This window comes from Carcharhinus amblyrhynchos, chromosome 6 (assembly GCF_965287045.1).
Source record: "Carcharhinus amblyrhynchos chromosome 6, sCarAmb.v2.hapA, whole genome shotgun sequence".
Classification (NCBI taxonomy): domain Eukaryota; kingdom Metazoa; phylum Chordata; class Chondrichthyes; order Carcharhiniformes; family Carcharhinidae; genus Carcharhinus; species Carcharhinus amblyrhynchos.
Genome location: NC_137329.1, coordinates 39,503,009 through 39,527,606, shown reverse-complemented (window position 1 = coordinate 39,527,606; position 24,598 = coordinate 39,503,009). Strand labels below are relative to the sequence as shown.

At 40.6% G+C, this 24,598-nt stretch overlaps 1 protein-coding gene across 5 annotated transcripts in view; it reads left to right on the top strand.

The window, feature by feature from the left end:
- mob2a (MOB kinase activator 2a) overlaps nt 1-24,598 on the top strand; it is a 230,675-nt gene that overhangs the window by 177,552 nt on the left and 28,525 nt on the right. Inside the window, exon 1 of one of the 5 annotated variants that reach the window (XM_080190265.1) lies at nt 18,139-18,258. The exons of the other annotated variants lie outside the window; for them this stretch is intronic. Coding sequence (XP_080046391.1) covers nt 18,152-18,258 — 107 coding nt within the window. The 5' untranslated portion in view covers nt 18,139-18,151. Of the gene's footprint in view, nt 1-18,138; nt 18,259-24,598 lie in introns of those variants that run through there. 5 annotated transcript variants of the gene reach the window in all.

The window sequence follows — 24,598 nt, the reverse complement described above, 5'->3', positions numbered from 1 at the left end:
TAAAGTCACTGTATAAAAGTAGTTGTTTTTTCCTGTGATCTAGAAGAACTTGGTGAAGTCAAAATTGTTCTGTCAGGATCTTTAGTTGCTATTTGAGGAAATGGCAACTGTGACACATGCTCCTTGCATCTTCTAACCAGACTTTTGAGATGCTCTCTTAAATCATGCAAAGCCAGTGGAAACTGAATCAGGATTATGCTTTTGTGTATTGGTGTATCCTGGTACATAAATGCGGTGCCATATTTCTCTTTAACCATTCAACATATTGCATCTACTTTTATTTTTCAAGTATTCTGTGATGCCATATTGAATCTTCATAACAACTCTTCCTTTTGGAATTAACTTTTGAGAAGATCTAACTTCAGTTTTGAAGTTTGGCTGAAGAGACTGCCTATCAGTGATCTTTTGAAGGTTGTGGTCAGTAATGCCCTTGTGTCTGAGGGCCTTGGACCAATCATCAATAGTGTAGATATTAACCATCTCGATCTGCTAGTCATCAAGGTTATATTCTTGCCAGAGATGCCCTCTTACTGAAGGATGTAAGTAACCAGCGGTGCAAGGTTCCCACGGTATTTAACAGCATGATTGGAAACTTGCACTGGTGACAAGGAAGCGATTACGAATGTTTGTTTATGCAGCGTTTGAAGTCAAAGTTGATCCAGAATCCAGTGAAAGCAATACGTGCAGCAAGGACTATAAATGGGCATGTGGTTTACGCAGACAGAATTTGGGGTGTTATCTAACTGCCTGGCAGCAAAAGGCCGCAGTCAATTTCCTTTCCTTCTGGAAGTAATTTTGCTCCTTTTTAAAAGATTATAATCATCTCCGCATTCTAATAGGTTTTTGAGCATCAATGAACCATAACACAGGAGTCAGCATTAATTATAATGTCAGTGAATTCCAGGAAGTTGAGCCCTTCCCAGTTCATCAGATTCATCGCTGGAACTGACAATATTTTTGTGTTCCCATACACCACCTTTTTTTTTTAAATGCACAACTGATAGTCTCTGTACAGATATCATAATTACAACAAAAACATGAGGCTGTAACTTGAATTGGCTGCACCTGCGAAGACATTGCCTCAACATTTTACAACAGAGTGTTGCAGAGGGGCCCTGGCAAAGCCCAAACTGAGCATCAGTATGTGTCGCTTGACTGTGCTGGCTATGAGACCTTACAAGATTAGATTAATAGGACAATAACTAGCTGCAATGGATTAGTCCTGTTTCTCATGATCAGAACATACCTGAGTAATTTTCTCCATTGTTGGGTAGATGTCAGTGTTGTAACTGTATTAAAGCAAGTTCGCTTAGAGCTCAGCTAATTCTGGAGCATAGGCCTTCAGAATCGAGTGTCTTCAGCTATTTTTTGATATTATTTGGAATTAACTGAATTGGCTGAATACTGGCATCTGTGATGCTCGGTTCCTCCGTCATTGAGAATGAGGATATTTTTGGAGTTTGCACCTTCAGTCAGTTGTTTCATTGTCCACCATTCATGACGAGATCTGGCAGGACTGCAGAGCTTAGACCTGCCCTGTTAGTTGTGGGATGGTGTAATTCTGCCTATTGAAGGCTACTTGCACTGTTTGGCATGTGTGTTGTAGTTTCATCAAGTTAGTATCTCGTTTTTTGCTGTGCCTAATGCTGCTCCTGTTATGCCCTCATGTACGCCTCATTGAACTAGGAATTGATCCCTAGCTTGATGATGATGTAGACTGAGGCATATCCTGGGCCATGACGTTACAGATTGTAGTTGAATATAATTCTGTTGTTGATGGCCCATAGCACCTCATAGATACCTGGATCTGTTCTGAATCTATCCCATTTATTACAGTGACAGTTCTGTACAGCATGATGGTCGGTATTCTCGGTGTGAAAATGGGATGCTTTGTCCATATATCTGTCCATCACAATATTGATAGAAGCAACCATGACACAGCTTTATCTGTGATGGGTAGATTGGTGAAAGTCAGATGAAACAGGTTTTTCCTTCTTAGTCCTTTCACCAACTGCTGCTGGCTCAGTCTTGCAGTATGTCCTTCAAAACCTGGTCAGTGATACAACCAAGTCACCTTTGGTGATGGGCAATCAAGCCCCCCAACCAAGTACATTCTGTGCCTTTGCGACCTTTAGTGCTTCTTCCAAGTGGTAGTCAATATGGAGGAGTACTGATTTACCAGCTCAGGGAGGATGATAGATTTCCTTGTCCACATTTGATTTGAAAGCTGCCTTGTGGTCCAATGTAAATATTGAGGACTCCCCGAGCAATTCCCAATTTCCCCCCCTCACCACCACCAGCGCTTCCTGCTGGGCTTACTCTGCCAATGGGACTGGTCACGCCCAGGAATGGTGATGGAAGAGTGAGGCATTGGCTGTACTGTATCATTTGGTGAGAATGACTAGATCAGGCTTTTGCTTGACTAGTCTTCAGAGAGAGCTCTCCGAATTCGGGCTCAAATCCCCAGATATCAGTAAGGAGAACTTTGCAATGTTGACTGGTTAGGGTGTGCCTTCCTTGTTTCTGCTGCTTAATTCAATGCCAAGCTTTTCTTCTTCAACTTTCCTTTCGTGGTTTGGTGCAACTGCCTTGCTAGGACATTTCTGTGGATCTGGTGTCGCACGATCTAGAATGCACAAGGATGGAAGATTTCCTTCTCTATGAACCAGATAGATTTTTATGGCAATTCAGTAACTTCATGATCACGGTTACTAACACACACAATCCAGATTTATTTAATAATTTAATTTAAATTCCACCTATTGCTGTGGTAGGATTGACCTTTGTCCGTTGAACACCCAGGATTAATAGTCTAGTAAAATTACCACTACACTGCCATCCCTCTGAAGGGAAGAATATAAGAACATAAGAAATAGGAGCAGGAGTAGGCCATCTAGCCCTTCGAGCCTGCCCCGCCATTCAATAAGATCATGGCTGATCTGTCGTGGCTCAGTTCCACATTCCCGCCCCCTCCCCATAACCCTTAATCCCCTCGCTTATCAAAAACCCATCAACCTGCGTCTTAAAAATATTTAGCGAGGCAGCCTCCACCACTTCAACGGGCAGAGAATTCCAGAGATTCACCACCCTTTGAGTGAAGAAGTTCCTCCTCAACTCCGTTCTAAACCGCCCCCCCTTTATCTTGAGACTGTGCCCCCTAGTCCTACCGTCCTTTCTGAGCGGGAAGAGTCTCTCCACCTCTATCCTATCCATCCCATTCATCATCTTATATGTCTCAATGAGACCTCCCCTCATTCTTCTAAACTCTGACGAGTACAAGCCTAGTTTATTCAGCCTCTCCTCATAGCTCAACCCCCTCAACTCCGGTATCAGCCTAGTAAGCCTTCTCTGCACTCCCTCCAAGGCCAAAATATCCTTGTGTAAGTGCGGCGACCAAAACTGCACACGGTACTCCAGCTGCAGCCTCACCAATGCCCTATACGGCTGCAGCAAGACCTCCCTACTTTTATATTCAATCCCCCTCGCTATGAAGGCCAGCATCCCATTAGCCTTCCTGACCACCTGCTGCACCTGCAGGCTGGGTTTTTGCGACTCATGCACAAGGACCCCGAGGTCCCTCTGCACCGTCGCCTGCTGCAGTTTTTCGCCACGTAAGTAATAGTCCTTCCTACCATTATTCCTACCAAAGTGGACCAAAGGTGAGAGTGAATGCTCTTGAGAGCCCTTGACATTAAGGCCGCATTTACTGACTGTGGCATGAAGAAGTCCCAGCAGAAGTGAAATCATTGGGAACTGGGAAAACTCTTTGTTGTTTGGAGTTGTAGCTCACCCAGAAGAAGATATCTATGGTTATTGGAGACCAAACATCTCAGCCCCAAGACATCACTGCAGGAATCTTTCAGGATATGCCCTCAACCAACCATTTTCAACTGCTTCATCAGTGACCTTCTCTTCATCTTAAAGTCTGAAGTGGGGATGTTAAGCACCATTTGAAATTTCTGAGATAGCCAAGTAGCCAGTGGTAATATGCAGCAAGACCTGGACAACTTTCAGGCCTGGGCTGATAAATGGCAAAGAACATTCATGTCATATAAGTACCAAGCAAGAACCATCTCCAACAAAAGAGAATCTAACAATCTCCCCATGGTATTGCCATTGTTGAATCCCCCTCCATTGACATCCTGGGGGGTTATCATTGGCCAGAAACTGCCATTTAAATACAGTAGTGACAAGAGCAGCTCAGAGGCCAAGAATTTTGCAGCAGGACTTTTTGATTCCTATTAAACATCTACTTGGCACAAGTCAGGAGTGTGAAGGAATGCAGCTCCAAAAACATTTCAGAAATTCAACACTATCTGGGACAAAGCAGCCCCCTTGACTGGCACCCCATTCATCATTTTATTTCCTCCCTACACTACTGGCACATGGTGGCAACAGTGTGTACAAGTAGCAGTATAGCAACTCGCCAATTTCCAATTTAAATGTTGTAAAGATATGTTCATATATACCATATCCATTCTTGTAAGTACTTTAACTTTGCTAGTTTGTCAATTAGGCAACAGAGATTTTGCTCGAATCCTCTGGCAGTGGCATTTATGTTCTAATTAAGATGAATAAAATGCAGCCACAAAGTTAAAGTTTTAAGTTTCATGGGGAGAATGTTTAACACAATGCTAACTTATTTGCAGATTATTACTGAAATCTCAATTAAGTAAATAAAATACTCATGTTTAACAGATCTTAAGGCACTTGAGAAAAGACAGGATAATATTTCAGGTGTAAATAATTTTTCAGCACTAAGCGGAAGGTGGTAAGATTGTATGGTTATCAAATCTGTCTATTTAACAGTGAGCAAAATTGCAAATACTGAATTGCGCAGTGTCTTTGGTTTAGAGAGAAACTGTAAGTCAAGACCTTCAGTAACCCTATTCTGAGAAGTGAAGAAATTAACTAAGATTCTCAGTTTGGCGTTTTGTGGTAACCCCAAATGGAAGCTATAATCATGGCAGCATTGAACAAGAATGGGTTGTATTCAACTCTATAGCCCTCCATAGAAAAATAATCTGCTGCCAATCACAGTGCAAGCTCCTATGTGGAAGTGGTTTTGTCAGATCCATCAACCCCAAGTTATAGTTCATGTGGGGACACATGACATAGGGAGATTAAGGGAAGGGGATATTAAGCAAAGATTTATGGAGTTGGGGTGGAAACTAAAGGCGAAGTCAGAAAGAGTAGTTATATCTGGACTCTTGCCTGTGCCACGGGATAGTTTAGAGAGGAATAGGGAGAGGGAAAGTTTGAACTCGTGGCTGAGGGGATGGTGCAGAAGGGAGGGGTTCAGGTACTTGAGCAATTGGGGCTCATTCTGGGGAAGGTGGGACCTCTATAAGAGGGATGGTCTACACCTGAACCAGAGGGGAATCAATATCCTGGGGGGTAAATTTGCAAAAGCGATGCAGGAAGGTTTAAACTGATTCGGAGGGGGGGAGGGATAGTGAGGAAAGGGGGTGAAAGTGAGGGGGGCATAGTTGGGGAATGCAAGGCACGGCATAGTGGGGGTGGGGCGGAGCAGGGTTTGAAATGCGTGTACTTTAATGCGAGGAGTATTCGCAATAAAGTGGATGAACTTGCAGCGTGGATCAGTACCTGGGACTTTGATGTTGTGGCCATTTCTGAGACATGGATAGAGCAGGGTCAGGAATGGATGTTGCAGGTTCCGGGGTACAAGTGCTTTAGTCGGAGTAGAGAAGAAGGTAGAAGGGGGGGTGGGGTAGCATTGCTAGTCAAGGACTGTATCACAGTGTCGGAGAGAAAGTTTGATGAGGACTTGTCAGTTGAGGTAGTATGGGCGGAGATTAGAAATAGGAGAGGAGAGGTCACCCTGTTGGGAGTCTTTTATAGACCTCCTAAAAGTTCTAGAGAGGTTGAGGAAAGGATTGCGGAGACAATCCTGGTTAGGAGTGAAAGTAATAGGGTAATTGTTATGGGGGACTTTAACTTTACGAATATTGATTGGAGTTGCTATAGTTCTAGCTCGCTAGAGGGGTCAGTGTTTGTACAAAGCGTGCAGGAAGGTTTTTTGTCTCAGTATGTAGACAGGCCAACTAGAGGTGAGGCTATATTGGATTTGGTGCTGGGAAATGAGCCAGACCAGGTGCTAGACTTGGAAGTTGGTGTGCATTTTGGTGATAGTGACCACAATTCGGTTACGTTCACTTTAGTGATGGGAAGAGATAGGCATGAACCTCGGGTCAGCAATTTTAGCTGGGGTAAGGGCGATTATGAGGCTATCAGGAGTGAATTAGGAAGCATGGATTGGATTAGGGGATTACAGGGACTGGGAACGTCTGAAATGTGGAGTTTTTTCAAGGAGCAGCTACTGCGAGTCCTTGATAGGTATGTCCCTGTCAGGCATGGTGGATTTGGTAGATCTAGGGAACCGTGGTGCACTAAAAGAGTTGAGTCGATGGTTAAAAAGAAAAAGGAGGCTTATGTTCGGATGAGATTGGAGGGCTCAGATAGTGCACTAGAAAGCTTTAGATTGGCTAGGAGGGAGTTGAAGAGTGAGTTGAGAAGGGCTAAAAGAGGACATGAGAAGACTTTGGCTGATAGGATTAAGGAGAATCCTAAGGCATTCTATAGGTATGTCAAGAACAGAAGGTTGGTCAGGGCAAGATTAGGGCCAGTTACAGACAGCAGGGGGAAGTTGTGTGTGGAACCGGAGGAGATTGGAGAAGTATTGAACCAATATTTCTCTTCGGTGTTCACGCAGGGGGACATGAATATAGCTGAGGAGGACATTGGGTTGCAGGGGTGTAAAATAGACAGTATTACGGTTGATAAAGAGGATGTGCTGGAAATTCTTGAGGGGCTGAAAATAGATAAGTCCCCTGGTCCGGATGGGATCTACCCTAGGATTCTCTGGGAGGCTAGAGAGGTGATTGCAGAGCCTCTGGCTCAGATCTTCAGGTCGTCATTGGTCTCTGGTGTAGTCCCGGAGGATTGGAGGATAGCGAATGTTGTCCCATTGTTTAAGAAGGGGAACAGAGACTTTGCCGGGAATTATAGACCGGTGAGTCTTACTTCTGTTGTGGGCAAGGTTTTAGAAAAAATTATTAGGGATAGGATTTATAGTTATTTGGAGTGTAATGAATTGATTAGAAATAGTCAGCATGGTTTTGTAGCGGGTAGGTCGTGCCTTACTAACCTTATTGAGTTTTTTGAGAAGGTGACCAAAGAGGTGGATGGGGGTAAGGCAGTTGACGTGGTATACATGGATTTTAGTAAGGCGTTCGATAAGGTTCACCATGGTAGGCTTCTGCAGAAAATGCAGATGTATGGGATTGTGGGTAATCTAGGAAGTTGGATCAGGAATTGGCTATCAGATAGGAGACAGAGGGTGGTGGTGGATGGTAAATATTCATCATGGAGTGCAGTTACGAGTGGTGTGCCTCAGGGATCTGTTTTGGGGCCACTGTTGTTTGTAATTTTTATTAATGATCTGGATGAGGGTATAGTTGGGTGGATTAGTAAATTTGCTGATGACACCAAAGTTGGAGGTGTGGTAGATTGTGAGGAAGGGTGTCATAGTCTGCAGGGAGACTTAGATAGGTTGCAGAGCTGGGCTGAGAGGTGGCGGATGGAATTTAATGCGGAGAAGTGTGAGGTAATTCACTTTGGTAGGAGCAACAGATGTGTCGAGTATAGGGCTAACGGGAGGACTTTGAATAGTGTGGATGAACAGAGGGATCTAGGTGTGTGTGTACATAGATCCCTGAAAGTTGGGAATCAAGTAGATAAGGTTGTCAAGAAGGCGTACGGTGTCTTGGCGTTTATTGGTAGGGGGATTGAATTTAGGAGTCGCAGTGTAATGTTGCAACTGTACACTACTCTAGTGCGGCCGCACTTGGAGTACTGTGTGCAGTTCTGGTCCCCGCATTACAAGAAGGATGTGGAGGCGTTGGAGAGGGTGCAGAGGAGGTTTACTAGGATGTTGCCTGGTATGGTGGGGAGGTCCTATGAGGAGAGACTGAGGGATCTAGGGTTGTTTTTGTTGGAAAGAAGGCGGCTAAGAGGGGATCTTATTGAAACATATAAGATGATTAGAGGTTTAGATAGGGTGGATAGTGATAGCCTTTTTCCTCGGATGGAGAAAGCTAGCACGAGGGGGCATGGCTTTAAATTAAGGGGGGGTAGCTACAGGACGGATGTCAGGGGTAGGTTCTTTACCCAGCGGGTGGTGAGGGATTGGAATGCCCTGCCTGCTGCAGTTGTAAATGCGTCTAGTTTGGGGGCGTTTAAGAGATCTCTGGATAGGTTTATGGACGAAAAGGGATTGGTATAGGCTAGTGGGTCATTGTTTTTGTAACTGGTCGGCGCAACATCGTGGGCCGAAGGGCCTGTTCTGCGCTGTAATGTTCTATGTTCTATGTTCTATATTACAACATGAACTATGGTAATGTCTTGTGGATTTATGGGGGTGGGGAGGATGGAGGGGTGGTGGGTTGCATGGATTGATGTTCGAGTAACATGAAGTAAGATGATAGTGGCAAAGGTTAGGACGAATTGATGGCTTGGGGGAAAAATTGGGAAAACCGAATCTATGATGTGCTTTACGTTCACTAAAATTAATCCAACTCCGTTGATATTCCGGGGGGTTTCATTGATCAGAAACTGAAATGGATTAGTCATTTTAATACTGTGGCTACAACTTCTAAACTAACTTCATCTCTCTCAGATGCCATTCATAATACATTCTCTACTATGATAACACATAGCAAAACATTAAGAGCTTGTGCAAATATATCCAAATAATTAATGGAGCCCACTAGTTTAGAGCTGACTTTAGACACCCGGTATTTCTATCTGCCATAAGATGAGAGGCCTACATTTTAAAAAGTTACAGAAACATTGTATGCAAGTAATCACCTGTTTGAAGATCATAGGAGAAAGTGATATGAAGACAAGGAACCCTAGACATACTTATGCATGTAATATTTGTTGGTGAAGTTGTTGCAGTCAAGGAATGACTTGTGTACTTATTAATTATAAAGATGTGTTCAATTGGCTTTAACGTGGAAACAAATGTTGAATTGTGCAAAATTTGCCCCCACCTTTATACTGACTTGCCAGGGCATGATGTTACCATATCATGTATGTTCATAGGGCTGCTCTTGGAGCAATATAATCATGTGTTATGCCACTACAGAGACTAATCCATTTCCTTATCCAATGCCCTCCCTTGCCTTCGTGTTCCCTAACAAAGGAAAGTGCTTTGATTACTTTCATTTTCTTCCTCCTTTATTGCTAAATTTAGAGTCTCTTGTATCATGAAATATGATAAGTTTTCAATTTATTCTGATGGGTATCGCTGAAGGGAAATGATTGCAGTGAAGCAAGTTCAATATGCCTACAACTATCGTGCAATACGTTCACTTAAATTGTTGCCTTATCACACTCTAACTTGAGAAATCAAATTGACACAGATAGATGGTTTTTCTAGGGACAACAAATGTCTGACTGGAATAACAATTTGTTAAACTATTGGAAATAATGAAAAAAATCTTAAGTAGCTGACACATTTTTATTACTTGATGCAAAATGTGCTGTTTGTACGTAACATTTGTTTGTAATCACTGCAACATGAAGTATGTTAGCTGTGCAGTCATTGATTATGTATGTTACTGGGTATAAAATTACTGGATTGTCTGCATCGTAATAGTGAATTTAATAAAGTGTATGACATGTGGCAGTTATTTGAGGAATGAAACCCCTTAATTAACATGATTATTGCTTAAGCTGTACATAGTCCGGGACTAACAGTACAAGATCTAGCAGCTAGCATGTTTCTGTCCAAACATCTGGGTTACCCCAAAATGCTGAACAAAAGTAGAAGGACAACATTTGTTTTCATTTCTGAGTAAAATAATGGTGTGTAAATTTTACATTTGGCAGTGTAATTGTTGCTATTCCAATCACTTGGCGACCCCTTCCTGGGTGGTTTTATTTTCTCTGCCACCCCTACATGCAAATCTGTCGGCAATTGAAGACTTGTCATTCAAAAGAAAAGAGAATCCTGCACTTTTCTCTGTGATATGGATTTTATGTGAAGAGTAGCTTCTGTTGTCTAACACTGTCAACAGTGAAAACATAGTTTACCTAGCCCAACACAGATGTTTGGACAGAAGATGTTAGCTACTGGATTTTGCACTTTTAATCTCAGGTTGTGCACTGTTTGGGGAAACAAGTTTCTTAATTAAAGGGTTTCATTCCTGAAATGGCTGGCATATGTCACAGATTTTTATTAAATTCGCTAGTACAATGCAGGCATTCCAATAATTTTATATCTGGTGACATAAGTAACTAATGACTGCACAAGTGACATATTTCATGTTGCAGCGCTGAGATCCGAAAATATTATAAACAACATTCTGCATACAAACAGGACAAGTTTTGTATCAATTGAGTAAAATGGATATATTTCTTTTTGCATTTAGTATTTCTATTAAGATTTTAATAAAAGTGAGAATTAGGGGCTTTCCCTTTCCATTAATTAATCTCACTCTGGAAGGAGTAAATCCACTCATGGGTTTCTGCAAAGCCAATGTTCTATTATGGCTAATACTTGAAAGTTCAGCATCAGTTTGTTGAAGGCAAATGGTTGTTCAACTAACTTGATTTGATTTTGTTTTTGAAGAGGGGGCCGATGAGAGCACTATGGTTCATGTTGTGTATATGGACTTTCAAAAGACATTTGACAGTGTACCATATCTGAACGTCCTTGACATTAATAGCCACTGCCAATCTGGCTAAGTCTCAAAGTGGATCTGATAGTAGTGTTGAGCAATTGGTTTTCAGACCAGAGAGAGATATAGTGGTTTTCCATGGGGGCTGGTATTAACTACACTGTTCTTTTTGGTATATATTGATGACCTGGATTTGGATGTAGATGGCATTATATCCAAGTTTGCAGAAGTTGGCAATATAGTTTAATAATAAGGATAGTAACAGACATCCAGGGCAATATAGATGGGCAAGTACCATAGTGATGATATTGCACTGAAGGGGACTGCTTGACAAATCGTCCATGGCGACCCAATGACATCCTGGTGTCCTTTCTGATCCCATCTTCCTGCATGTGGCCCATAAGCCTGCAGCTTACAGCACTTAAGGTATTTTGTAAGAGTTTAGCGTCTCTGCATCCACCACCAACTCGGGCAGCAAATTCCAGACATGTGGCAAATGAAATTTAACGGACTGTCATGATTGATTTTGTCAAGAATGAGGGGAGGCAATATGAGCTAAATAGTATAATTTTGAAGAGGATTTTGGAACAGAGATACCGTGAGGTGTATGCACACACGTTATTTGACAGCACAAGTTGAGAAGACAGCTTCTTATAAAAAGCATATGGCATTCTTGGCTTTGGTAATGAAGCCATTGAGTGCAAAAGTAAGGAGGTTATGCTAAACCTTTCCTAAAAATAGTGGTTGGGCCTCAGTAGTATTATTTCCCATTTAAGAAGGATAACAATGGTTTCGAGAGCGTGCTGAATAGTTAAGGAATGGGAGACCTCAGTTATGGACAAAGTGGAGAATCTGGAATTGGTTTTTCTTCTTTAGGAAGGTTACCAAGAGCTTTACTAAAGGTGTTCAGAACCACCAATGGATTTGATAGAATAAGTGAAGAGAAACTACTTCCCGTGATCAGAAAAGATAGGCTGAAGATAATCGGCAAAGAAACTAGAGGTGAAGTTATATACAGCAAATGTTGTGACTTAAGATGCATTGCCTGAAAGGATGGTGGAAGCAGATTGAATTGCTGCTTAAAAAAAAATCATGATGTGGATATGCCGGCGTTGGACTGGGGTAAACACAGTAAAAAGTCTGACAACACCAGGTTTTAGTCCAACAGATTTATTTGATAGTTTACTATCAAATAAATCGGTTGGACTAAAACCTGGTGTTGTCAGACTTTTTACTTAAAAGAAATCAATCAGATAAATGCTGGAAAAAAATTTATATAATTTGACAGCTCTTTCAACGAACCAGCTCAGGCATGATGGCCCAAATAACATTCTATGCTGTATTGCTGTACGATTCTGCACTCGCTTTACCTGAAGGGGCAACTTGTTGGCATTCTTCTATTTTAAGTTTAGAACAATCAGACAAATTGAGTTCATAGATAGTTCTGGAGTTTGAGGGTGATGTACTTGCCAACCATGCTGCTGCACTGCCCACAGCTTTCTGAAAAATTACATATGAATTCCAAAAACTACAGAGTAGCACACTTGGAGCATTGTGCTGCTTGTGGTGTTTGTTTCATTTTTACTCCCGTATGGTTTGTATCAGTTTACCTTCCTTTAGACCACTGTGTTGCCTTGAGCAAGTTTCTGCTGGCTGTGTTTACACAGAGGGAGAAAAAGCTGAAAGAAGCCAGTTCATGCGTGGTTCTCTATGAAATGCATTTTTTGAAAAAAAATTCTATTCCTGTTTCAACCTGTCTGGTCGAGTAGTTTAGACAGATGTGAGCTTGAGCATGTCCTGGCATGACTGCACTGTGCACACTCTGTTCTTCACAAAATATGCACTGTCTGACTCAAAAGTAGAAAGTGGGAGTTCTCTTGAGCGAAACCATCCTGTTGGGACCGCAATCCTATCAAGTAGGGCGATATATACTCTCTTTCACATACATTGTACAAAGAATTTCCTAATTGGAAAAATAACGCAGTTCTGATTGAAGAGTGTTTAAAAAATCCTGGAATCCCATGTAATAAAATTTGTATTTAACCAGCCAGCTACAGTAAATCAGTGATCCCAGTAATTAATTGTGTTGCACTGTAGATTCTCTTGCTTCATGACTTTTGACTGAGCACATTATTGAAATGTTCAATTTTGGTCCATTTTGAGGAATTTAGGAACGTGGTTTTTTTCTTTACCAGCTGTTTTGTCACAATTAAACAGAAGAACAAAATGCTTCTTTAAGGTTGCATGAAAATTAGTAGCCCTTTGGAACCTTTTCCAAGCTAATTTTTGTGTATGTCTAGTTAGATGAAGTGTGTCGAGGAATTTGACAACATATGATCTTTCTGCAAATACTATGTGCTTTCTAGCAAGGTAAAAATCTGGTTTGAATTGAGTTTAAGCTGAGGCCTTCAGATCTATTTGTGCTAAGACAGGTTTGACGGTCTGATTTTGATACTTGGTCTGGTGCTAAGTTACCTGATCTCAGCATCCCGTGTAGCATCTGGCCTCAACAGCTTAGAATGATTTCCCAATAAATCCATCTTTGGCTGTACTATGCAAATATTTTGTATATGGGGAAATGCATTTTGTTATGCCATACTGTGAATATTTTTGTCTCATTTCTGGATGTAAAAATTATTACATATGTATATGCATTTTTCTAAACACGAACATTATTGTTCTCATGAACCTGGCATTCGTGTGGGAGTGGGCAGTGCTATAGAAAAATCCTGTGAAAGTGAGCAAAATAGAGCATTGAGGATGTAATGTAAAGCTGAAGGTGATTGCAGAGATGATTTAATAGGAGATAAGTATTAAGGAAGCAGGGTTTGTGTTGGAAGCTGAAAACAATCTCACTGATGGTCTTTATTTAGCTGTAAAAGAACAGTAATGCAGGATACGTTGTTGAATACATTGGGGATATCAGAAGAAATGGAGAACGGGTAGAGTTTGGTAACAGCATAAAAGTTGGCCTTGTACTTCAAGATAGTTTTGCTAAAGGGGCTAAATGTTGATCATGGAGAGGAGAGATCTAAGAGAAAATCTTTGGGGTACCCAGAGTGCGATACGATGACAAAGAAAGAGTGATACTCCCAGAGGACCATAGACTGCTTTTCCCTTTTGAGACAGAATTGTCTGGTGGCAATTTAATCTGAGGGTCACCAACCTTCAGGCAAAGAGTAAGTTTGAGAAGGCAGTGCCTTCATGGATAACCTCACCTGACGAAGGGGCAAACCCCGAAAGCTTACTATTAAATAAACTTGTTGGACTTTAACCTGGTGTTGTGAGACTTCTTACTGTGTTAACCTCAGCCAGTACAGGGTTTGAACCATGTTGTTGATGTTGCTTCACGTCACAAACCAGCTATACAGCCAACTGAGCAAATATGGCAGAAAACATAATTATCAACTTTTTGATCAACATCACAAACCAGCCATCCAGCTAACCAAATTGATATGGTATTGTCAACTTTTTGATGGTCTCTGTGCTGTTAGAATGTGCTTCCAATTTTAGCCGTGAATTACTTTTAACTTGCTTCAACTTGCAAGCAGCTGCAACTTATGCATTGCCCTGGGCTAGGAAAGGAGATGGGAAGGGTGGAGTAAGGAACCTGGATTACCTAGCTTGCTTCAGTGATCTCCATTTGGAGTGTGCATGTTGTGAACACCTTGTGAGGATGGGACCTGGATCAAAAATTCCTTCTGTGAATAAATGGCTTGTTGGAGTGGGATAAAAATAGGCAACTTGAACATTATTTTTAAAAAAATGCTTCATCTGATTATTATAAAGTGCACACTGACGGTGATATTAGATCAGGTGACTAAAAGCTTGGTCAAAGAATGTCTAAAAGGGTGAAAGTGAGATAGAGTGGCAGAGAGATTTAGGAAGGGAATCCTAGACAGCTGGAGGCATAGCCCCTAATGGTGGAGCAGTTAAAATCAGGAATGTGCCAAGCAGCCAGAAAAAGACGAGTGCAGAAAACTCAAGTTGTGGGACTGGAAGAGATTGCACAGGTATGGAGGGTCAAGGAGCGATTAGAAAACCAGGATTAAAATGTTAGAATCTTGACTAGGAACCAATGTAATTTAACGAGCACAGGGATGATGGGCAGAATGGTAGGTGCGAGTTAAGAAACGAGCAGCTAAGTTTTAGATGATCTTGAGAGTAGAAAGTGGGCAGCCTTTAAGGTAGCAGAATGCCATGGACCTGGGTTTGATTCTGGTCTAGGGTGGTTGTGTCTGTGTGAAATTTACACATTCGCCCAGTGTACATGTGGATTTCCTCCTTGTGCTCCAGTTTCCATCCACAGGCCAAATATGTGCTGGTTATGTGGATTGGAGGGATGAGCCTGGGTAAGATCCTTCTCTCTTTCGGAGAGTTGGTGCAGTTTCAATGGGCTGAATCGCGTTCCTCTGCATTGGAGGGATTCTATGGATGAGCTGCACGTGTGTTGGAACAATCTTGTCTAAAGGTAAGATGTATGAATGAGAATTTCAGCAGTTGATGAAGTAAGGTGAGGGATAAGTTGATGTTATGGAAGTGGAAGTTGGCAGTCTTAATGATGGCATGAATATGTGGTCAACTATGAAACCAAGGACAGACGGACGGACGGACACACTCTAGCCCACTCTGCCATGTAATAAGATCATGGCTGACCTAATAGTTATCACTCCTTGTTTAATAATCAATCCACCTCTACCTTAAAAATATTCAAAGTTTCTACTTTCACCATCTTTTCAGAGAAATTAATTCATCTTCATTTTAAATGGGTGACCCTTATTTTTGGACAGTGACCCCTGGTTGTAAATTCTCCCATACGAAGAGGAAACAACCCCGCATCTTCTTCTCTTTCCTTCCTTCCCCCCCCCCCCCCCCCCCCAACCAAAACCCATCAGTCTCCTACAGGGTCTTACAGTTTCAATCAATTTGCCCATTACTCCAGCAGATACAAGCCTAGCCTGAACAACCTTTTCCTTTATAAGACAACCCACCCATTCCAGAGTATTAGCCTGGTAAACCTTCTAACTGTTTCCAGCATATTTACACTCTTCCTTAAATAAGTTGACCAATGCTGTACACAATATTCTACATGCAGTCCCATTCATTCAACTGAAGCATAACCTTCCCGCTTTTGTATTCAATTCCCCTTGCAGTAAATGATGCTTTCCTAATTACTTGCTGTACCTACATACTAACTTTTGGTGATTCATGCACCAAGACACTCGGACCTCTCTGCAATCTCTCACTATTTACATCTTATGCTTTTTTATTCTTCCCGCCAAAATGGAGAATTTCACATTTGCTCCCTTTATACTCCATTTGCCTGATCTTTGTCCATTTGCAACTTACCTATATCATTTTGTGGCCACTTTTGTATTTTGTGTTGTCAGCAAATTTGGCAACTGTCCCTTCATCCAAGTCTTTTGTATAAATTGTAAACATTTGAGCTCCCAGCCATCATCCCTGTGGCACACCACTTATTGCATGTTGTCAACCTGAAAAAGATCCATTTATCCCTATTCTGTTCTTACTGTTGGCCAGCCAATCATCTATCCACACAAAGATGTTACTGCCAATATCATGACCTTTTATTTCCTGCAACTGGCTGTGGGCGCACACACACACACACACGCGCGCACACACACACACACACACCCCCCCCCCCCTGCCGTTTCACTAGCTGGGTGATGGGAATAGCTCAGCTCAGTGGTCAACGGCAAAATATCCTGAGGTACCACATGGGAGCATTACCAAACAGACTTTGATACCATGTCACATAAGAAATTAGGGCAGATGTAAGAGCTTGGTCAGATAAGTATACTTTTTAAGGGGTGTTTTAATGGTGGAGGGAGGTAGAGAAGTTTAAGGAAGGAATTTCAGAGCTTGACACTTGGAGCCCAGACAACTAAAGGCATGGCTGCTACTGGTGGAGCGATTTAAAATTAAGCTTCAGAAACCAGAATTAGAGATATGAGAGGTTTATTTGCCCAAGATCTTTTTCCCCCAGCGGAAGAGAAAATTACTTACCTGTTAAGGAAACGATTATCTGTTTTTTTAACCTGAACTTGATTTACATTAATTTCTGTATTGGCACCTAGCCTTGTGTATATTCTGCATGGCCTTTCAGCTTCACTGAAAACTGGAAAAATCTAAGCTATTATAATCTCCTAAATGGAATCTAGATACATTTTGAAATTGAATGCCCTGAGAAATTCTGAACTTCCATTTCTATATAATTGGCAAAGCATATTGCATTGAAATCAGTGTCATGCATTTATGTCTTTGGAAAAGAACGTCAGATTATTTTTCAATGAAGAGATTGATCATGTCCTTGGCTTGGCTTTTTCAACTCTCAAAGGAGTTCACAGGAGTGGAAGTTCACTATATTGCTTCCCTCTATCAGTTAAACTGTAATACAAACCCAAATATTTTCTGTTTCGGCTATCTGTATATTCTACAATGTGGAATATGTTAATTGTATTCTGCATAAAACAGTGTTGTTTAAAAAGAAATTTAATTTGTCATATAAAGTTACAAATGGTCAAACCTCAGGGAAATCACCAGCCTACAGCCAGCTTGCATATAAGCCAAGAGCTTGGGGCTTTTAGTATTGAATGCAAATCTACAACATGACATCCGTGAGTTTCATTTTGTTCCAAATAAAACCAACTCTTAAGTCTGCCTACAGAGAAAATTGAAATTGATCCTGGTGGTTGAAAATGTGATATTTGAGGTAAAACTCTTCTTCTTTGCATGTGTGGAAGATCTTCCTCTGATTCCACATCTTGGAAGTGGCTTCATGAATTAATTTGATGCTTAGTTGAACATGGTTAGGTTATATTAACATTATAACTTTCATGTAATCAATTTTAAGTTTAAAATTGTGGTAAGTGGCAAATTGCCAACATGCCATGGAAAGATAAGCTGACTGGCGGTTGATTAGTCAACTTTTAGACATTTGAGGTGTATTGTAGCAAAGATTGTCACACGCTATGCTTGTACTTGGAGCAAAGAAAATGTTCGCCCTTTTGAAAAGTAGGAAAGGGAGGGGAAACAGTCTGAAAAGAACTTGGGGGAAAGAAGTAAGAAATCTTGCTGGAAATGTGACCACAAATGTCCTAATAATCACCAAGATGATTAGTTAAGATGTGGGGAGAGTACTGATGCAGAACTTGGTTCCTACTCGGATATCTTTTAAATTCGGAACAGCTGTTTTCAATCATACGCCTAAAGGTTTTCCTTCTCTTTATAGACGCTCCCTAGATTTATAGTCCTAGCTGTTGATGGAATCAGTGAATTACTTGTCCTTTCATGCCAAATCCAAGCACTTCTGATTGGATGAAAGCAAAGGTTGTTTGAAGCTCAATGCTGATGTAAATGTGGATGTGGTTTGACTAGGTTGAGTTATAGGGAGACAAAGGAGGTCTGAAGGCTGAGAAACAACTATGGTGGGAGATTATTTAAACCATGGTGAAGATAGGTCATTACTTGGACAACAGAAAACAGGAGTGAGTTACAAGATGGTTCTTCAAGCCATGGGAAAAGTCCTGAGGTAGAGGCACGCTTTTATTTAAAAAAAACTTTAGGGTCTGGAGGAGGGAAAAATATGTAAAATTTGTTATAGTTTGATTTATTTCTTAACTGATATCATTATAGCTAACTTAAGCAAGTGACTATATATTAATCTGTAAACTATTTATTAATGTTTTCACCCAGACGCAAGGCACAGTTACCTCCCAAATGATTGATTTGCAAATTACATAAATTGATGTGATGTAACATTTTATTAGGTTTACTGTGGTAGAATGTTAACATCATGCAGCATGCAATGTATTTTTCTGTACACAAAGAATGAATGAATTTCCTGAATAATCTCTTTGAGTGATACTATGCAAACTGTTGAACCAACAAGTGAAGAGAAATTTTTAAATGGTGCAATAAATATTTAATTTCCCCACTGAAAGTGTCTTCAGTATCTGGTAATTTTATGACTATATCTGGAATACGTATACTACGATGACAGCAATGGAGCCTGCCGCTGCAACAACCGGCATTTAGTTATTGATGGAGAGTATCTGAGAGACTGAATTTCAGTTTTCAGCTTGTGCATGTGAACTGCATGTTGAAATCTTCAAAATAGATAGAGCTTGACCTTGGATAGTTGAAATCCCAACTAACAGTTGCACCTGATTTGGTTCAACCTATTTTGATGCATAGTTTATTGTGTCTTGCTATCTCCAGAATTTAAAATAAAAGCCACATTTCTGTAGAACTAGCCATGGATCATGTTGGTTCATGTTGATAATGTTGGTTCAGAAGTGCTCGCTTTATATCACTTTGGTACAGCTTGAGTATTTGATTTATGCTGCTCAAAGTATCAATCTTGAATCTGTAAAATTTGACACTTCAGTGCAGAGTTTGGCGTTCATGAGCCAATATTGCTGAATATGCTTGATATTGCCTAAGCAAAATGGTCAAACTGCAAGAATCTACCCAGTGTTCTGACACCAGCTAGGAACAACTTGGGAGTGTTGTGTGCCTTTTAGACAGCTTACTGACCACATGATCTGTGAATGACTGCAGTATATTCACCAAAACCCCACAATCCTTTTCAATGAATTAAGCTTCTGTACTTCACATTTTGTGTGAACTCTCTGTTACTGAATCTTTGGGTGAGCCAAATATCATTCCCAAATTTGCTCAGAGCAACTTTGGCTGAGTTCATAAATACATTATTAGTGCAGAAATACAGCTATTGTAAATGTAACTTTAAAATTTGTCAGACATTAGTTTGGACATCAGCCCACGTTTCTGAATGGTATCAGGATTACTTAATATAAACACATGTAAATTTTTGTTTTGAAGACTTAATGCCAATGGTTATTCAGTCAGCATAGGGCAGAGGGGTGGTTTACATGGGCAGATTTAAGGAGGTAGTCTACTAAATGGTAACCTTATTTTCCTGCCTGAATGCCTGCATTATGCATTGCCAGACACACTCATCGTCTAGTGTTTGGGCTAATGGAATTGTGATCATTGGAATATTTCTCAATACAAAGATTTCAAACTGTTTCAAATTCAGTTAACTTTACTGCTATCAAGTGGTCTTATTCCTTCATTGCTTAGAGAAAGTTTATGTGCACAGATAGGGATCTCAGCAGCTGTCTTCCCACCTGCGACAGGAATGACGGTTCCTCTCTTTATATGATGGGCAAGGTTTGTTTGATTACAAGATTTATTACCCATACAAAGGCGCTGTGGCTACCGTTGTAGTAAGCAGCTGTGACAGACTTAATGGATCAATAAAATATACTGTCAGAAGTTATGTAAATGGTGCAAATGCTGGCCTGCAGCCAAAACCATTGCAGCATCATGTGTATAAGCTTGTGTACAGCCTGCAGCTTGTAAAATATTTGCTTTCTGTCATGGAGTATTGATATAGAATACCATATGCAGCATAATTTTAAGGACTTTTGGTTGTCCACACTGTCATATTTTCTATAGTTTCATTTGCATTTGAGGTGTAAAGTCATGCCATATATCCGTACTGAAATTTATTGGTAGGTTCTGCGAAGTGCTACTCAAAGCTGCACCATCTTAGTCACAGGTATTGTATTTGTAGCAAGATAAATTTCAAAGCAGGTTTCCAATTAATCTACCTGGAGAGTACTAAAATGCAAGTTGCAGTGAAACATTATCAGTACAAACCTATGATTGTATGGAGTTGCTCGATTAGGCTCTTTTCTTAAAAACCTACTTGCAAAAGCATTTGTGTTGGTACAACTTTGAAGCCGCTTTATGGTCCTGTGGAACGCGAGTATAAATTGGATGTCATGGCCTAGACTGATTGCGAAGCAGTGTGAGGTACATTCCTCCACCGTGCTTCAATCAATTTCATTCCATTGTTACGTTTCCTCTGTTAACTATAGCATTGGTGCAAAACTATTGGACTTGCAAGTTGTTGTATAAGTGCACTCTTAGGCACTTATGTTCACATTGTGCATCCTCATCCCTTTCATTCCATACAGCACCTATTTTTTTACAAAAAACAAGTTGTCAAATAATTTTAAGAATGAACTACACATAATTGCAAGCTTTCTATCAAAATTCAGTTTATTGTATGTTCATGTACAACCATTTTTACTTGACCAGAAGAATGTATTCTAAAGGTCACATGGTTATGTTCTTTGACTGGTGTATTTTGGATCTCTTAAATGTAGATTGACTTAATTTGACTCGCAAACAAAGTAATAACGCTGCCATTATCAATGGGTTCAGCACTCAAGAGGTGGCCAAGGATAGCTTCACAAATGCAGTAGTATATGATCATATGTCATGATTATTTACACTATACCTTCATGACTCTAATGGGGTATAAATAAAATAGCTGCTACCATAATAATAATTCAAATTGCCTTAGAGAATTCCAATTGCATCAAAATTTGACATCTGATCAAAGGGTGGTACACGTGCTAGTGTTAATGGTGCTGGTTTAACAGGCTTACAATCCTGGGTACAGACAGAAAAGTTGCATTTGAATACAAGCAAGGTCAAATACCAATTCCATAAGCCTCAAAGCTGCCTGAGGGGGAATGTGATGTAGAATGCTTAAGGCTATATTTCCTTTCCTTTGGTTTGGTGGGCTTATTTTGAAAATTGAAATTGATCTTATCCTCATTTCTTGCCTTCCTTCGCTCCAACTTTTTTTTTGAGGGCTACGTTTGCAGTGATAGGTTGGTTGCATTCCAAATATTTGATGTCGAGCTTAAAGAGATTTTGGTTAATCTTGTAATGCTATGATAAACACTTGGTTAAACGCCACTGAGGGATATCCAGGATAAGATGCAGCTGGCTGTGATTTTTTTTATATAGAGCAGTTTGAGGACTTGCACAAAACTGCTGTGAGTATTCTGAATTAGCTGCCAATCATGGACTGTTTAGTTTAATGTGTTAAAGTATGCAGTTTTTTGTTTGTTTCAAAAATTTGTGATGCAAGAATGTTGGATATATCAGAGCTAAAAATGCAGTTCCCTGTGATAGGAACTGAGTAAAAAGTTTTGCTGTAGAGTATGTCATGAATTACCATGTTTCCCTTTGTGCATTGTGGGCATGAATTTTAAGTATGTACTAAAATTGGCCTGTAACAGTTGACAAGTTGTGATTGTTCAGAAATATGTGTACTCTGCAGTACCTTCAAGATGCAAACTTGATGACGTTATAGCTGTATATTAAAATGACTGCTTGGGTCCTTCCAGCATATATATCTCTCTGCATCAACTCAAGATTTGATCTTGCATCTTCCATGGCAGACTCTGGAAATGTTGAGTGGAGATTACCTATTAAGGAAAAGCTTTTTCTGAGAATAGGGTGAAAAAGGCTTCTGGCAGTATTTCTTTTTTGTCCTTTTATAAACTGAACAGGAAAAACAGTGTACGTTGCCAAAAAAATGTTATTCCCTAAAATACAAATGCCTGGTATGAACAACTGGGTGGTGTCCAAAATGTCATACGATGGCAAGTAAACAAATGAAGATTAGCTGTAGTAGATGTTGCAGATTAATTGGTTCTGTGTTTAATTTGTGGTCAGAAATCAAGATGTCATTCACTTTCCAATGATTACATCAGAAGGATCCATCAGTCCATTACAGTACCTTTTTTCCCCTTCTATCTCCCTCTTTCTGTCTACTCAGCACCCCCATCTCTTTTATACACACTCGCTCCCCCTCTCCCTCCCCCCGATTTGGCCTCTTCCCATCTTCGCATCCCCACTAGCGCCAGTGTACTTTTCATGGTTCATAGGCAAAATGTCAAGTGGCTGCTAATCCTATTTGACCAGCCATGTGACAAAGGTATAGGATATTTACTGAAGCAGTGCATTCATTCTGCATAAATTGCAAATAGTTTGTTTCCTACTTTGAGAACTATTAAAACATCTACTTTGAGCAATTTGTATTTATCTGGAAGGAGGTCTGCACACTTTTTCTGTATGATCCAATAACGTGCCAGCTCACCTGCTCGCCCATCAGAAGTTGTGGGTTGACTTCCAATGACATGTAAACTCAGTTGACATTGCATTGTTGTACCAAGAAATCCTGCATTGTTCAAGATTCCATCAGTCAAATGAAATGTGATTCGTTCTTGTGGCTTGGGTGGATACAGTCAAAGGAACAGCTTGTTTTTCCTGAAATCTGGCCAGTGTTGCATCCCCAAAATTCTTTTTTTTTCATGGGATTTGCCAACACTGCTAGGCCAGCATTTATTGCCTATTATTAATTAACCTTGAGATGGTGGTGATGAGCTGTTTTTTTTTTGAACTGCTGCAGTCCATGGGGTGCTGGTACATCAACAGTGCTGTTAGGGAAGGAGTTCCAGGATTTTGACCTAGCGATAGTGAAGGAATGGTGATAGTTTCCCAAGTCAGGATGTCGTGTGATTTGGAGGAGAACTTGCACATGGTGCTGTTCCCATGTATCTGCTGAAAATGCTGTCTGAGGAGCCTTGGTGAGTTCCTGCAGTGTATAGATGGCACACAGTGCTGGTGGAGGGAGTACGTGTTAGTAGACGAGGTGCCAATCAAGTGGGCTCCTTTGCTCTGGATCAAACTTTGAGTTGTTGGAGCTGCATTCATCCCAGCAAATGGAGAGCATCCCATCACACTCCTGATTTGTGCTTTTTGCAGATGATAGTAGACAGGCTTTGGGGAGTAAGGAGGTGAGTTAATAGCCACCTCTGACCAGCTCTTGTATTGAATTATTTAGAATCATAGAATCCCCACAGTGCACAAGGAGGCCATTTGGCCCACTGAAGACAATCCCACCCAGGCCCTATCCCTTTAACACCACCTACTTGCTCATCCTTCAGACACTGATTAGACATGGTGAATTGTCTTTCAATCTAACCCGCACATCTTTAGAGTGTGGGAGGAAACCATAACACCTGGAGGAAACCCATGCAGACACGGGGAGAACATGCTAACTCCACCCAGACGGTGACCAGAAGCTGGAATTGAACTCGGGTTCCTGGTGTTGAGAGGCTGCAAGGCTAACCATTCTGCCACCGTGCTGCCCATAATTATTTGAAACAACATAATTCAGAATTAATATGTATGAAACATTTTAGGATGCTACTGAAATATGAGATGATTTATAAATGAGTGTCTTGTTTAGTTAGCAAAAGTCAATTGTTAGCCTTTCGTCCTTTACCATATGTAGAGTTAATTGTTTGCAGACTACTTCTCAGCTCAGAGTTGCTTCATTTGATTTATAAATTTGTGCAAAAATCTTTGTTGTTTTATTTACATTATACCATTGGAATATTTTTGAATAAAAACTATTGACTCAAATATTCTATTTCTTTGCAATTAGGTTAGAATTTTAAGGGATTCCTCCAGATCATTGGTTTAAAAAAAACTGTGACAAAAATTTCATAAGTCAACGAATGTTTCCTTAAATACACAAGTGCACAGCACTGTGGGATATAGGTGAGTGTAAATGTGATGGACTCCTGATTCTGGTTTAACTTTTGAGGAGAATTGGCTTAACTTTTGGGGAGAATCAAGCCATGGAGAAAGGGTCTATCCGTTCTTGTACTCAGGCTCAAGCAGCTAGCCATTAGGGAAGAGCCTTGGAAGTGGTTTGTGCTGTGAGGGGAATTGAATAAAATGGGATGCCTATATAAGATGGTCATTTAAATAAGAAATTGTATTTCAGTAATTTAGGTTTAAACAATGTGCTGGCAGTCTTGTACTGTTTAAAAAGTCTGACAACACCAGGTTTTAGTCCAACCGATCTATTTGATAATAGACTCTCAAGCTTTCAGGGTTAGCCCCTTCGTCAGGTGAATGGAGAGTTCCGGCCTCAGACAGAGCATATAAAGCACAGACAGTTTAGAGAT